We start from the raw sequence: 12,585 nt of genomic DNA, 5'->3' as shown, positions 1-12,585 counted from the left end.
TGGCTGAGTGCAGAGCTTAAGTTCCTTACAGGGAACGTAAATGGGCTCAGGAACAAACTGAAGCAAGGAATTGTCCTCCAGTATCTAGAGAGACATGCTACTGACAAAGCTCTTCAATAATAAACACACCAGATAGACAATACCTGCAAGGCCCTAAATAGATGGGGCTACCGATTGATAGTGCATGTGGGGTTTTACCTCCAGTTCCTGTGGGACTGGCGTGCTCCTGCGGATGAACTGCCCCTATATTGTTAGGAAAACATGGGTGGACCCTCAGGGTAGATTTGCGGCAGCATCTGGCTCCTGGGAGGGGAAAATACTAAATGTGCTCTCTGTCTATTTTCCCCCAGCACTGCAACAGTCCGCCCTACAAGATCTCAGTGAATTTATCCTTGAATTTCCGGTTGGTACATTAGCGATAGGAGGGGACTTTAACCTCACCGTAGACGGTTTGCTTGACCGGCTGCCCCCGTGCAGAAATCCTGGCCCTGGGTCTAGACTGGCTGAATTCTGTTCGGCTCTCGGCCTGGTTGATATCTGCCGACAACTTAACCCCATGACCACATAATTCACTTTCCACTCAGGGGCCCACAACAGTCAATCGCGTATAGATTACATGCTTACACACGCTGAGGACATGTCCGAATTTAGTGAGCCCCGCTGCTTGGCACATGGAAATTCGGACCGTTCGCCCAGTCTGACTAAAATGACGTATGACACTGACGATAAACCTGTGGGCGTTTAAAATGCCACACATCAAGGTGGCATTATTAAAAGATTACAACCTATACTTTAAGGAAAATGTTGGCTCGGTAACTTCGTCCCAAATTCTATGGGGGACATTTGGGGCAGTTATTAAGGGAAGAGCAGTGGCCTTGATGGTGGGACAAAAGAAGGAATTAACAAAGCGCATAGACCAACTCGAAGTAGAAATCCTGAGGGGAGAAAAAGCCCTGACACAGTCCCCGACCATGCTGCTCAGCAGTTACTGGCGGTCAAGACACTAGACCACAGACAGCTCCTCACGGAGGCGGCCAAGATGAAACAAAAGTCAATCTATCATAAGATATATGAACATGGGGAGAAAACAGGCTAGATATTGGCCTGGTTGGAAAGGAGGGAGCAGGCATCTAGGTGGGTACACCAACTACAAGGGCCCAAGGGAGAAGACATAACTGATCCCCGGAATATTGCAGAAATATTTGCTACTTACTTCGAATCGGTGTATACGTTGGTGGTGGCAGTCATGCCACTTGCCGCATGGGAATTCCTCTCCACTATCAATGTTAACTGCCTCTCACCATATGAGAGAGACTCTCTTGAAGGGGAACCCACAGTAGAAGACACGCTATTCGAGACATACGCTTGGGCAAGGCCATGGGACCCAATGGGCTCCCGATTGAGCTTTTCAAGTCGGCTGCCACCAAACTTACTCCCCACCTCGGCCAGATGTGTTTAGAAAGTTATGAGACAGGTCTGTTGCCAAATGAGATCCAGTTAGCCATGATCGTGGTAATACACAAGCAGGGCAAACCAACCAACGACTGTAAGGCATACAGGCCTATTTCTCACCTCACGACTGAGGCTAAAATACTCGCAAAATTATTGGCCAATAGACTCATCCTATTGATAACAGGCCTGATACACCCAGACCAGTCAGGCTTTATGCCCGGCCGGAACACTGCCTTGAATCTACAACACCTGCACGGGGTGCTGAGTAGGAAACACACAATAAGGGAAGATGTGGCCCTGTTGTCCATCGATGCCAAAATGACCTTTGATACTAATGAATGGACATATATGTTTGCTGTCCTCGAAAGAATGGGCTTCGGACCAATTTCATAAAATGGATTAAGCTATTATACACTAGCCCAACAGCCCAAATCGTGGTGAACTGGCACACACCTGGACAGTTTCAGCTGGGTAGGGAAACTTAGCAAGGGTGCCCCCTGTCGCCCCTAATATTTGCTTTAATATTAGAACCATTGGCAATCTGGGTGGGGGGAGACCCTCTGATCCAGGGATTCAAATGGACTGAGAATCACAAGAACAGAGTTTCGCTCTATGCGGATGATATATTGTTATCTATGGCTCTTCACCGTATCCTCCACATTTTCCTCATATTCGTTAACCACTCAGGCTACAGAATAAACTGGTCTAAGTCGCAGTTATTCCCATTGCATGGCCCGCAGCCGCGCATACCAAGGAAGTATGACATCCTGGTGGCAGCGGAGGGCTTCTGTTATGTAGGAATATACATAACGATGGATCCAACCTGCTTCTACGAAGCAAATCTGCAAGGGCCCCTGACGTGCTTCCGCATTGATGTAAACCACTAGCGTTCCCTACCATTTACTCTCCTGGGGCGTGCGGCTCTTTTTAAAATGTTGGCACTGCGACACTTTCTCTGAGCTCTGCAAAACACTCCCTACAGGGTCCCAGGCTCCTACTTCTCAAACATGTTATGTTATGTTATGTTATAAAGTTTTTGTATAGCGCCTTTCACCGCCGGTCTCTAAGCGCTTAAACAGAAAGAACATAACATACTGTCACCCCGAAACCCTCTGCCATTTCTGATTAGGCCGGAAGTATTGCCTTTTTAAATAGGTACGTGTTCAGTTTCTTCCTGAAGGAAAATAGCTGTGAATCTTCCTTCAGACTGGTCGGTAGCTCATTCCAAAGTTGCGGAAGAATCACCGAAAAGGCTCTAGCTCCTTTAGTTTTTAGTTTAAATCTGGGTTGAGTCAGATTGGAGGCCTGACCTGAGCGCAAAGTTCTGCCGGGAACATACCTCCTCAGGCGCTGCTTAATGTACTCTGGGGCTTTACCAAAAGTGCCTTATGGGCCACACAGAGACATTTGAACTGAACCCTGAGCTTCACAGGCAGCCAGTGCAGCTTCCAAAGGAGTGGGGTTGCATATGAGTTTCTCGGTAGAGAAAAAATCAGTCTAGCTGCGTCGTTCTGCACGACCTGCAGCATCCTCAGCAACTTCTGTGGCAAGCCAAGATACAGAGCGTTGCCATAATCTAGCCTCGAGATGACTGTAGCAGAGACAATGGTTTGTAGGGTGGAAGCTGAAAGAATAGGGGTCAGCTTGCGTAATTGCCTCAACACATCCGTGCAAGAGCCTACCACAGCCGAAACTTGAGGGGCCATGGTGAGATCTGCATCGATCTTTAGACCTAGACTTTTTACCACCGTACCGGGAGTAGGAGTTTTTCCTAATTCTGGGGGCCAGTACAGATCACCCCAAGGATTAGCCTGGTAGCACCATGTGCACCCTGCTGTAGTTCGGACAGGCACTGCACATAGATAGGACTGTCACCTAACGCTGCCTCCTGAAACGTGATATTGTCTGTGGCTCTCCTTTTTTAACATTTGTATTGTGTATTAACTGCTGATCCTCGTGCTTTTAAAACGGTGCTAAATTGTGCTTTTATTGTTATCTGCCTCCCCAACACGATCGCATTGCTTGCATTTAAAAGTTTATGCACTAGACTCACCATTTGGGTGTTTCTTCGCTGCCCTACCCCCGACCGCCATCTTAGGTGTGGGTCGGAAGCGCTCCCACGTCGCTTCCGGGATTAGCGCTCTAGTTCGGACCGCCGCCCCTTGGCAAACACTATTTAGGGGGCGCTGTTGGTGTCCGGCTGGTCAATAGATAGGACTGTCACCTAACGCTGCCTCCTGAAACGTGATATTGTCTGTGGCTCTCCTTTTTTAACATTTGTATTGTGTATTAACTGCTGATCCTCGTGCTTTTAAAACGGTGCTAAATTGTGCTTTTATTGTTATCTGCCTCCCCAACACGATCGCATTGCTTGCATTTAAAAGTTTATGCACTAGACTCACCATTTGGGTGTTTCTTCGCTGCCCTACCCCCGACCGCCATCTTAGGTGTGGGTCGGAAGCGCTCCCACGTCGCTTCCGGGATTAGCGCTCTAGTTCGGACCGCCGCCCATTGGCAAACACTATTTAGGGGGCGCTGTTGGTGTCCGGCTGGTCAATAGATAGGACTGTCACCTAACGCTGCCTCCTGAAACGTGATATTGTCTGTGGCTCTCCTTTTTTAACATTTGTATTGTGTATTAACTGCTGATCCTCGTGCTTTTAAAACGGTGCTAAATTGTGCTTTTATTGTTATCTGCCTCCCCAACACGATCGCATTGCTTGCATTTAAAAGTTTATGCACTAGACTCACCATTTGGGTGTTTCTTCGCTGCCCTACCCCCGACCGCCATCTTAGGTGTGGGTCGGAAGCGCTCCCACGTCGCTTCCGGGATTAGCGCTCTAGTTCGGACCGCCGCCCCTTGGTAAACACTATTTAGGGGGCGCTGTTGGTGTCCGGCTGGTCAATAGATAGGACTGTCACCTAACGCTGCCTCCTGAAACGTGATATTGTCTGTGGCTCTCCTTTTTTAACATTTGTATTGTGTATTAACTGCTGATCCTCGTGCTTTTAAAACGGTGCTAAATTGTGCTTTTATTGTTATCTGCCTCCCCAACACGATCGCATTGCTTGCATTTAAAAGTTTATGCACTAGACTCACCATTTGGGTGTTTCTTCGCTGCCCTACCCCCGACCGCCATCTTAGGTGTGGGTCGGAAGCGCTCCCACGTCGCTTCCGGGATTAGCGCTCTAGTTCGGACCGCCGCCCCTTGGCAAACACTATTTAGGGGGCGCTGTTGGTGTCCGGCTGGTCAATAGATAGGACTGTCACCTAACGCTGCCTCCTGAAACGTGATATTGTCTGTGGCTCTCCTTTTTTAACATTTGTATTGTGTATTAACTGCTGATCCTCGTGCTTTTAAAACGGTGCTAAATTGTGCTTTTATTGTTATCTGCCTCCCCAACACGATCGCATTGCTTGCATTTAAAAGTTTATGCACTAGACTCACCATTTGGGTGTTTCTTCGCTGCCCTACCCCCGACCGCCATCTTAGGTGTGGGTCGGAAGCGCTCCCACGTCGCTTCCGGGATTAGCGCTCTAGCTCGGACCGCCGCCCCTTGCCATACACTACTTAGGGGAGGAAATGGTCGCGTGCAGCGCACGCGCGCAGCGTCGCGCCGGAGGAGCGCCAGAGGAAAGCCCGTCTGTGCCCGTCCGGGCCCGACCGGGCCTAGGGCCTGCCAATATGCCCGTCGTGACATCTTTGCAGGACAACCGTCGTCGGTACGAAGCAAGTGAGCTCCTGTCATTACGTCCTCTTAAAGTGGATACATGTGGGTACCTTGTGAAGGATGGGCAACCTTTTGTCAGTTGCAAGAGGTGTCGTCCAGGGTTTGGGGCCCATAAGGCTAGAAAACACTTAGCATGCGGTCTGCTGAACTGCAGGTCACTGCCCTGTCATGCCACAGAAATAAATTCCTTAATCCTGGACCAGGACCTTGATGTCTTATTTCTAACAGAGACATGGACTACGTCCACATCAGGCCCAGATATGGTTCGTGCCCTTCCACCGGGATTTGTTATTTTGCATCTCGACAGGCCCATGGGACGGGGAGGGGGTATGGCCATTCTGTACCGTGATACGTTCACGTGTAAAACGCAGGAAGCCGGGGTTAAGGACTGCGAAAGCTGTCAATTTTCCCTGCGACTCTCCCCCACGGTCGCTATTTCAGGCCTCCTGGTTTACCGCCCCCCGGGGGCAGTGGCCGGTTTCATTGACTCATTAATGGAATCCGTTACCTGTATAGCCTCCTCTACGACGAACTTTATCCTACTAGGAGATTTGAATCTCCATTTCGAGGACTCAATGGACGTGTCGGCCACTAACCTACAATGCGACCTGAATGCCATTCAATTGAGACGAATCAACTCAGGGGCGACCCATGAAAAGGGTCACCTGCTAGACCCTATTTTTTCCAATATGGAGTACCTGACTGCCCCACCTCCCCTTGCCCTCCCATGGACAGACCACTCCCTGGTCTTATTCAGTTGGGCCCCTGGGATCTGGGATTCTCCCCCACTTAGGACGTTCAGGACGGATAGAGCCTGGTCGAGGCTCCCTATGGATAAATGGGCTACCCTCTTGGAATCAACATGCCCCCATGGGGACTCTGACCCGGTGGCGGCGGACGCCAGCCTAGAGACCTGGCTGAGTAGCTCCTTAGATGCCATTCTCCCAATGAAAAAGATGCTCATCAGGGATAAGAGAGTGGGCTCGGCCCCATGGTACTCTCCTGAACTGAGGGCTCTGAGAAAGAGCTGTAAAAGGCTGGAACGGGAGTGGAGGAAGGACTGGGGGACAGTTAGTAAGAACAACTACCGCTCAGCAATGAGAGCATATAAGAACGCGATAAAGGAAGCTAAGATCCAACACTTCAATGAAAGAATCTGCAAAGCCACCTGTTCTTCAAGAGAATCTTTTAAAGTAATGAAAGAGTTAATAAAAACTCCCGACCCACCGGTTATACACAACAATCCCCAGGGAAAATGCCGGGAGTTGGCTACTTACTTTAACTCAAAAATCGAGACCATCCTACGCTCACTCCCTCAGCCAACTGCAGTAGCAGAGCCAATTGCTCAGCAAAGGGTAGGAGCCGCTGAGCTGGACTTTTTTGGCCCCGTGACTACGGAGGAAGTGCTGAATGTGCTTGGGAAATTGAAGAGTGGTTCTCCCAAAGACCCTGTCCCGATGCGATATCTTAAACAAGTCGCGTCGACTATTGCGGCCCCAGTGACCGAGTTGATCAACCTGTCGCTTTCACAGGGGGTGGTGCCACCTGGATGGAAAGAAGCAGTTGTAAAAGCTCTCTTGAAGAAGCCGAGCCTTGATCCCACTGACTTGGCTAACTTTCGGCCGATTTCCCTGCTCCCCGGGATGAGTAAGGTGGCTGAAAGGCTGGTCAACTACCAACTTTCGAATTTCCTGGAGTCGAATGGCCGGCTACGGGACTCCCAGACAGGATTCAGGCCTGGACAGGGTACAGACACTGCCCTTCTGGCCGTGGTGGAGGAGGCCAGATGCATTCTGGATTCAGGGGGGTCAGTGGCAGTGATCCTCCTGGACCTGAGTGCGGCCTTTGATACCGTGAATCATCAGGTATTACTCCAGCGACTGGAAGGGCTGGGTGTCACAGGGAAGGCTCTGGGATGGCTGGCCTCCTTTTTAGGTGGACGGTCATTTGAAGTTTGGGAAGGAAACGAGAAGTCCCCCCCTTTCGCCCTCCAGTGGGGGGTTCCTCAGGGCTCATCACTGAGCCCTACATTATTTAATGTATATATGGCCCCCCTGGAGGATGTGGTGTCTCCGTTCGGCTTTAACATCATCAGCTATGCGGACGACACGCAGCTGGTGGTGGGGCTTTCTCAGTTAGATAAGCACCCAGCGGCGCTCCATTCCTGCCTGGAGGCAGTATTTGGGTGGAGGTGTAACTCAAACCTGAAACTGAACGGCTCTAAGACCGAGATTATGATCTTAGGCCAGTCCTCCTTCTCCCTTTCTCCTAGCTGTTGGCCTGACTGCATGGGAGCTCTTCCCAGCCCAAAGAAGGAGATGAAGAGCCTGGGAGTGTGGCTGGAGCAAGACCTGACGTTTAGTACACACGCCAAAAAGACCGCGGGTGTCTGTTTTGGTATGCTCCGGTCAGCCCGCAAGATTCTGTCACTCCTCCCTGAGACCTCTCGCAAGCTGCTTATACAGGGGCTCATCATCTCCAGGCTGGATTACAGAAATGCTCTCTTCTTGGGCGCTCCGGAATCCACGTTCAAGAAGTTGCAGCAGGTGCAAAATGCAGCAGCCAGACTGCTAACTAATGTCCCCAGAAGGCAGTCTGCTAAACCAGCATTGAGGGCACTGCATTGGCTCCCGATACGGGAAAGAGTAACCTTCAAGGCCCTCTGCATGGCGCAGAAGAGTCTGCAGGGGAAGGGCCCAGCGATCCTGAGGAATATGATCCAACCTTACAAAGCAGCAAGGGCTCTTCGCTCTGATCATAAATTTCTTCTCCAGTCTGATAGAGTAAGACGAGCCCGCACTGGTGGGAGACGGTTCTCAGTGAATACGGCCTCCGCCTGGAATTCCCTGCCACTCAGACTCCGGGCAGAAACCAATACTCTGCGTTTCCGTAAACTTTTAAAAACCCACCTGTTCCCGGTTTGAGATGATATGCGCTGGGCGCTGTTCCGATCTATTGACAGCGCTGGGATGCCCAAGGGTAACCGTGCGCGGTATAAAACTCCAAATAATAATAATAATAATAATAATAATAGTGATGCAGAAATTAACGTCATGATGGTACGACGGGGGAATCGCCTTACCTAACCTCAGGTCATACTATTGGGCATCCCAACTCGTGGTGGTCAACCGCTGGGCCCATGGTTCTCGGGGAGACCTGAGTTTCCTGGCTTCTGGCTTGCACCACAAAATTGCACGTGCGTCTCCACTCTGTGAACTCGAACAGTTGGGCCGTCTGAGCGCTTGCCCCAGTTCGATAAGTGGAATCTGATTGGTATATCAATCGTGAGGGACATGTAGAATACAAGAGGGTTGGCCACATTTGCAGAACTACAGAAGGAATATGACCTTGCACAATCCGAAACATTCAGATATCTGCAGATCAGCCATGCTCTCAAAACAGCAATACTGGGGGGCGACCCACTTCCTGAAGCTTCCTCTGAAGAAGACAGACTAATACTAGACCCCATGACCAAGAAGGCAGGTACAAAAAAAATGATCAATAATAGACCTTACTTGTTAACGCACTTGCAGCAGCATTGGGATGGGGACCTCGGTGAGTTAGAGGAAGGCGACTGGCGAGACGCTCTGGCCTCTCCCAGGGAAATAGCCATTCCCATGACACTGAGGCTAGTCCAACTTAAAATTCTGCACCACGTCTACCTTGCTGCAGGAGTTCTGGTCAAGATGGTAGGAGGGCCGACATTATTGCCTCAGGTAGTGCCACCTGGAGGGAACTTTCTTTCACACAGTTCCCCAAATGTCCGGAAAGCAGTCACAGAACAAATGGAGAGAGCAGGGGGGGGGGGGAAACTAACTGCCACACCGAAATTATGCCTACTAAACATATGGGAGGCCACGGATCTAACCCAAACTGAGAAATCAAGGGTTTCATTAGGCTGGGCCCTCGCAAAGCGAAACATCGCACAAAAATGGGGTGTGGGGGAATCACCAACAATCAGAGAATGGGTTTCAGATATGGATAGAGCCATGATTGCAGAGAAGGATGATTTTAAACACAGAGGATGCCCTAAAAAATGGGATCGTAAGTAGACTGCCTGGAACATGAACATGGGTGAAATATGCTTGTCCCCTACGGTGGAGCTACGTCACCATGACATAGGACTGCAAGACCTATTAAATATCAAGGGGGAGATATCGGGATGATGAAATATTTCTGGAGCAGTACATTGAGAGCAATCTGTACATTTACTGTCCCTATATGTATACAACTGATGGTCTGTCTTGCTGTGCTTTTTGTTGTTTTGTTCAATAAAAAGAGTTTTTTTTTAAAATAGCAAATTCCAACTTTAAACGTAACTTACTCTCTTTCTACCAGCTGTGAAATGATCTGCTGATCCTTGCTAGTGACAGGAACATGGGCACATAATTACATTTTGTATGAGGGACACATATACAAATATTTCACTTCTTTAACATAGACATAGAGCTGATAGGTTCTACCTAGCCACAGTTGGATGACATTCTATATAAAATGAGTGGATGCAATAGTCTCTTCTAGCTTCTGGATGTGTTGTAGACTAATATTCTGTTATTAGAAGACGGCTTAAGGACGTGAAGTATGGAGGAATGGAATGTTTGTGGAGGAATGGAATATCTATGTGGTATCTTGCATGGATTTCACATTAAGTATTATTTGACAGTTATGGATAAGGAATGTCTTATTAATTTTAGTAATGATACTGCTGTTAAGCTTTCACATACGTTTTGAATCATGGCAAACTTACAGTGTATGGGGCCCAATGTCTGATCCTCAACTGCACGTAAGATTAGTTACCATTTGTAATGTCTCTTCCTAATATATTGTTTATGCTGTTATTATCTGTAAATATTTTTAAATGGAATAAAATATTTTAACTTCTGAGCGACATATCAATTAGTTTTGAGCCATGGTACTTCATAAAGCTCTAGATTTGCACACTGAGTCTTCATAGTGGCAATGCGCCTATTTCAATTCTCAAAGTGAATAGTACAATCAGTTTGGCACAACGTATTCTGAAGCTGATCTATCTAACATGTGCTTGAGCTTTAGGACTCAGGACTTTAGGATGGTATCAATGTATACATTACAAATTTGTTGGACATATTAGTAGTCCAGTCAGATGCATGGTATGAATGAGACTGATGTGATGGCTAGACTAGATAATACGTTAGACACTCTTGATGCTGCCCTTCTTATTTTTAATCTAATTCATGTGTATATCTTGACACAATAACATGCAAGATCTATAACCAATTCTAAGAACATATTTTAATGGATCAGTCAATGGCTAATTTCAAAGGACGTGCTAGAAAATTTGAAGTTCATTCTATCTTAAAGGTCAATAATTATAGCATATTGGGTGTGGGTTCCATATAGCTAAGGAGCTGTGCAATAAAAAAAAAGATCCGATCTCAGCTGTGTCTTGGTGGACAATCTGTCAGTATCATATAACTTTATTATTTAAGACAAAACCAACATGAATATCATTGTTTCCAAATCTGAAACTGGATCTCATTTGGGGAAACGTAAGATATAAAGATCAAATCGGTTTCTATTCTTTTGGCTTTCCGTTGGTCTTGCAGAAAGATCAAAAAGCCTACTAGCACAATGCTGTAGAGAACAGAATTATGTGTGGGATTAGTAAAGATTAAAATATCCACACAATGTTTCAACTGTAAAAGGGGGATGAAGTCTAAAATTATTATACAGTGCTTTATTGGCATTGGGGATATTTAAAGTGGCTCAAATAACAAAGCCTTAGAGGGCACCACTTGTTTCTTACAACAAATTGATATGAGGCGCAATTGTCTTGAGGAATTGTCTGTATTTTGAAGGATTTTAAATCTAATTTTAAGCATCATGTCACTGATATTACCTTTTTATAATCCATAACTTTCCAATATGTTTCTTTTGCCTTAGCCTCCACTATTTTTGTTAGATACAATCTAAATATGTTGTCTGCATTTATAACATTGAATTTCTGCAGATCAAACTTAGCCATGATTACCAAGTGTAGCCATTAAAGCAATTTTTTGATTTAGCTACCTTTCGTATCTCAGGAAAACATTGTTTAGATCATCATTCACTTGTATGAGTTCAGCTGTCACTTCATCGTTCTGTACGGCCACCAGCAGCTCCATAATCCTCTCCTGCATACTGCGACATGTTGTGTTCAGTTTCTATAGGAAGAGATATAAAAAGAGTTACATGATTTTTAAATCATCATACTGTAGATGGGCATAACTTAGAGAGTGCAGTACTTCAAGTTCAACAGTCAAAGAGTTTCCTGGGAGGATACAGCAGTCATTTGTCCATTATTGGGACTGCCAACTGTCATTCTGTCCTTCAGTCCTATTTCATCTCTATTGCCATGCACAGTGCTCCATTGATCCCCAAATAGATGTGCACAGTGATATAATTTCAATGCGTACACTGAACGTTGCTATTTACCTCATGTAAGAAACGTTCAGCATTTATGCATTGATGGATTTATTCTTAGTTGTTGCATGTCTTGTGTGAATAGTTTATTCAATTTGGTTTTTCTTTTGCATTTGTAATGAAAACCAAACTACAAGATTTAGAATGCAATGATAAAAACAATGACTGGCAAGGTTATTTCCCTAACATGGTCAACCAGTTTTACTTAGCTGAATGAGTCAGTGGTTCAGTGGGAGATGCACTGAAAGGACAATATGGATTTGGACCCTCTCATTCAGTGGCAGCTACTACCTGGAAGCAGCAGTGGGGCAGGTGGGGGGAAAGGGCAGGGGTGTGGTTTGGGGGGATGGGTTAAAAAAATTCACTTACCTTCAGGCTGGCCGCAGCCTCTCCTACGTCCTCTTCCTGGCTTCTTGGGGGAGACAGGAAGCAGGAAGCACCAGGGCTCCCAGGCTGCCTGCAGCCAATCACAATGCCGCAATGCAGCATTGTGATTGGTCTGAGCACTGTGACATGGCGTTAATCCGGTGGCTGGAGTGATGGGCATGTTCTCCATGAAGGCTTTAATGCAGCCTGCATGGAGAACACGTTATGCGTGCATGAAGCATTTTGGCGGCCCGAGTGGGCCGGCCAACCACTCATGCTCACATAGGGAGTGCAAACCACTGAGAGCAGCCCCACCCCTACTGCTTTGGTGGTGAGGCAGGGCACAGTAAGGCCTTGTGTGTTACTGGCACCATTGCTCCTTTGTTGAAGTAGCTGTACCATTCTTGAACTATAAGTGTGTGTGATGGTGTAAACTTAAAAGTCATAGCATCATGTTGCGACAAGGATCTGTCATTTTGTGACCAGACTGCCCTTGGATTGCAATTAATGTTAAACATGCTATCTCAGTATTCAAAAACAATGTATCCTGAGATGGGGCCCTTGCAGATGCAAATATATTTGCACGTTTATGTT

General features: G+C 47.1%; 1 protein-coding gene across 2 annotated transcripts in view; it reads right to left on the bottom strand.

The window, feature by feature from the left end:
• TOM1L1 (target of myb1 like 1 membrane trafficking protein) overlaps positions 1-12,585 on the bottom strand; it is a 665,925-nt gene that overhangs the window by 252,835 nt on the left and 400,505 nt on the right. For both annotated transcript variants that reach the window (XM_085617158.1, XM_085617157.1), the window contains exon 8: positions 11,233-11,366. In XM_085617158.1, the coding sequence (XP_085473284.1) occupies positions 11,233-11,366 (134 nt within the window). The remainder of the gene's footprint in view (positions 1-11,232; positions 11,367-12,585) is intronic.

The sequence above is a fragment of the Triturus cristatus genome, chromosome 7 (genome assembly GCF_964204655.1).
Source record: "Triturus cristatus chromosome 7, aTriCri1.1, whole genome shotgun sequence".
Classification (NCBI taxonomy): Eukaryota; Metazoa; Chordata; class Amphibia; order Caudata; family Salamandridae; genus Triturus; species Triturus cristatus.
This window is presented reverse-complemented; position numbering and strand designations above follow the sequence as displayed.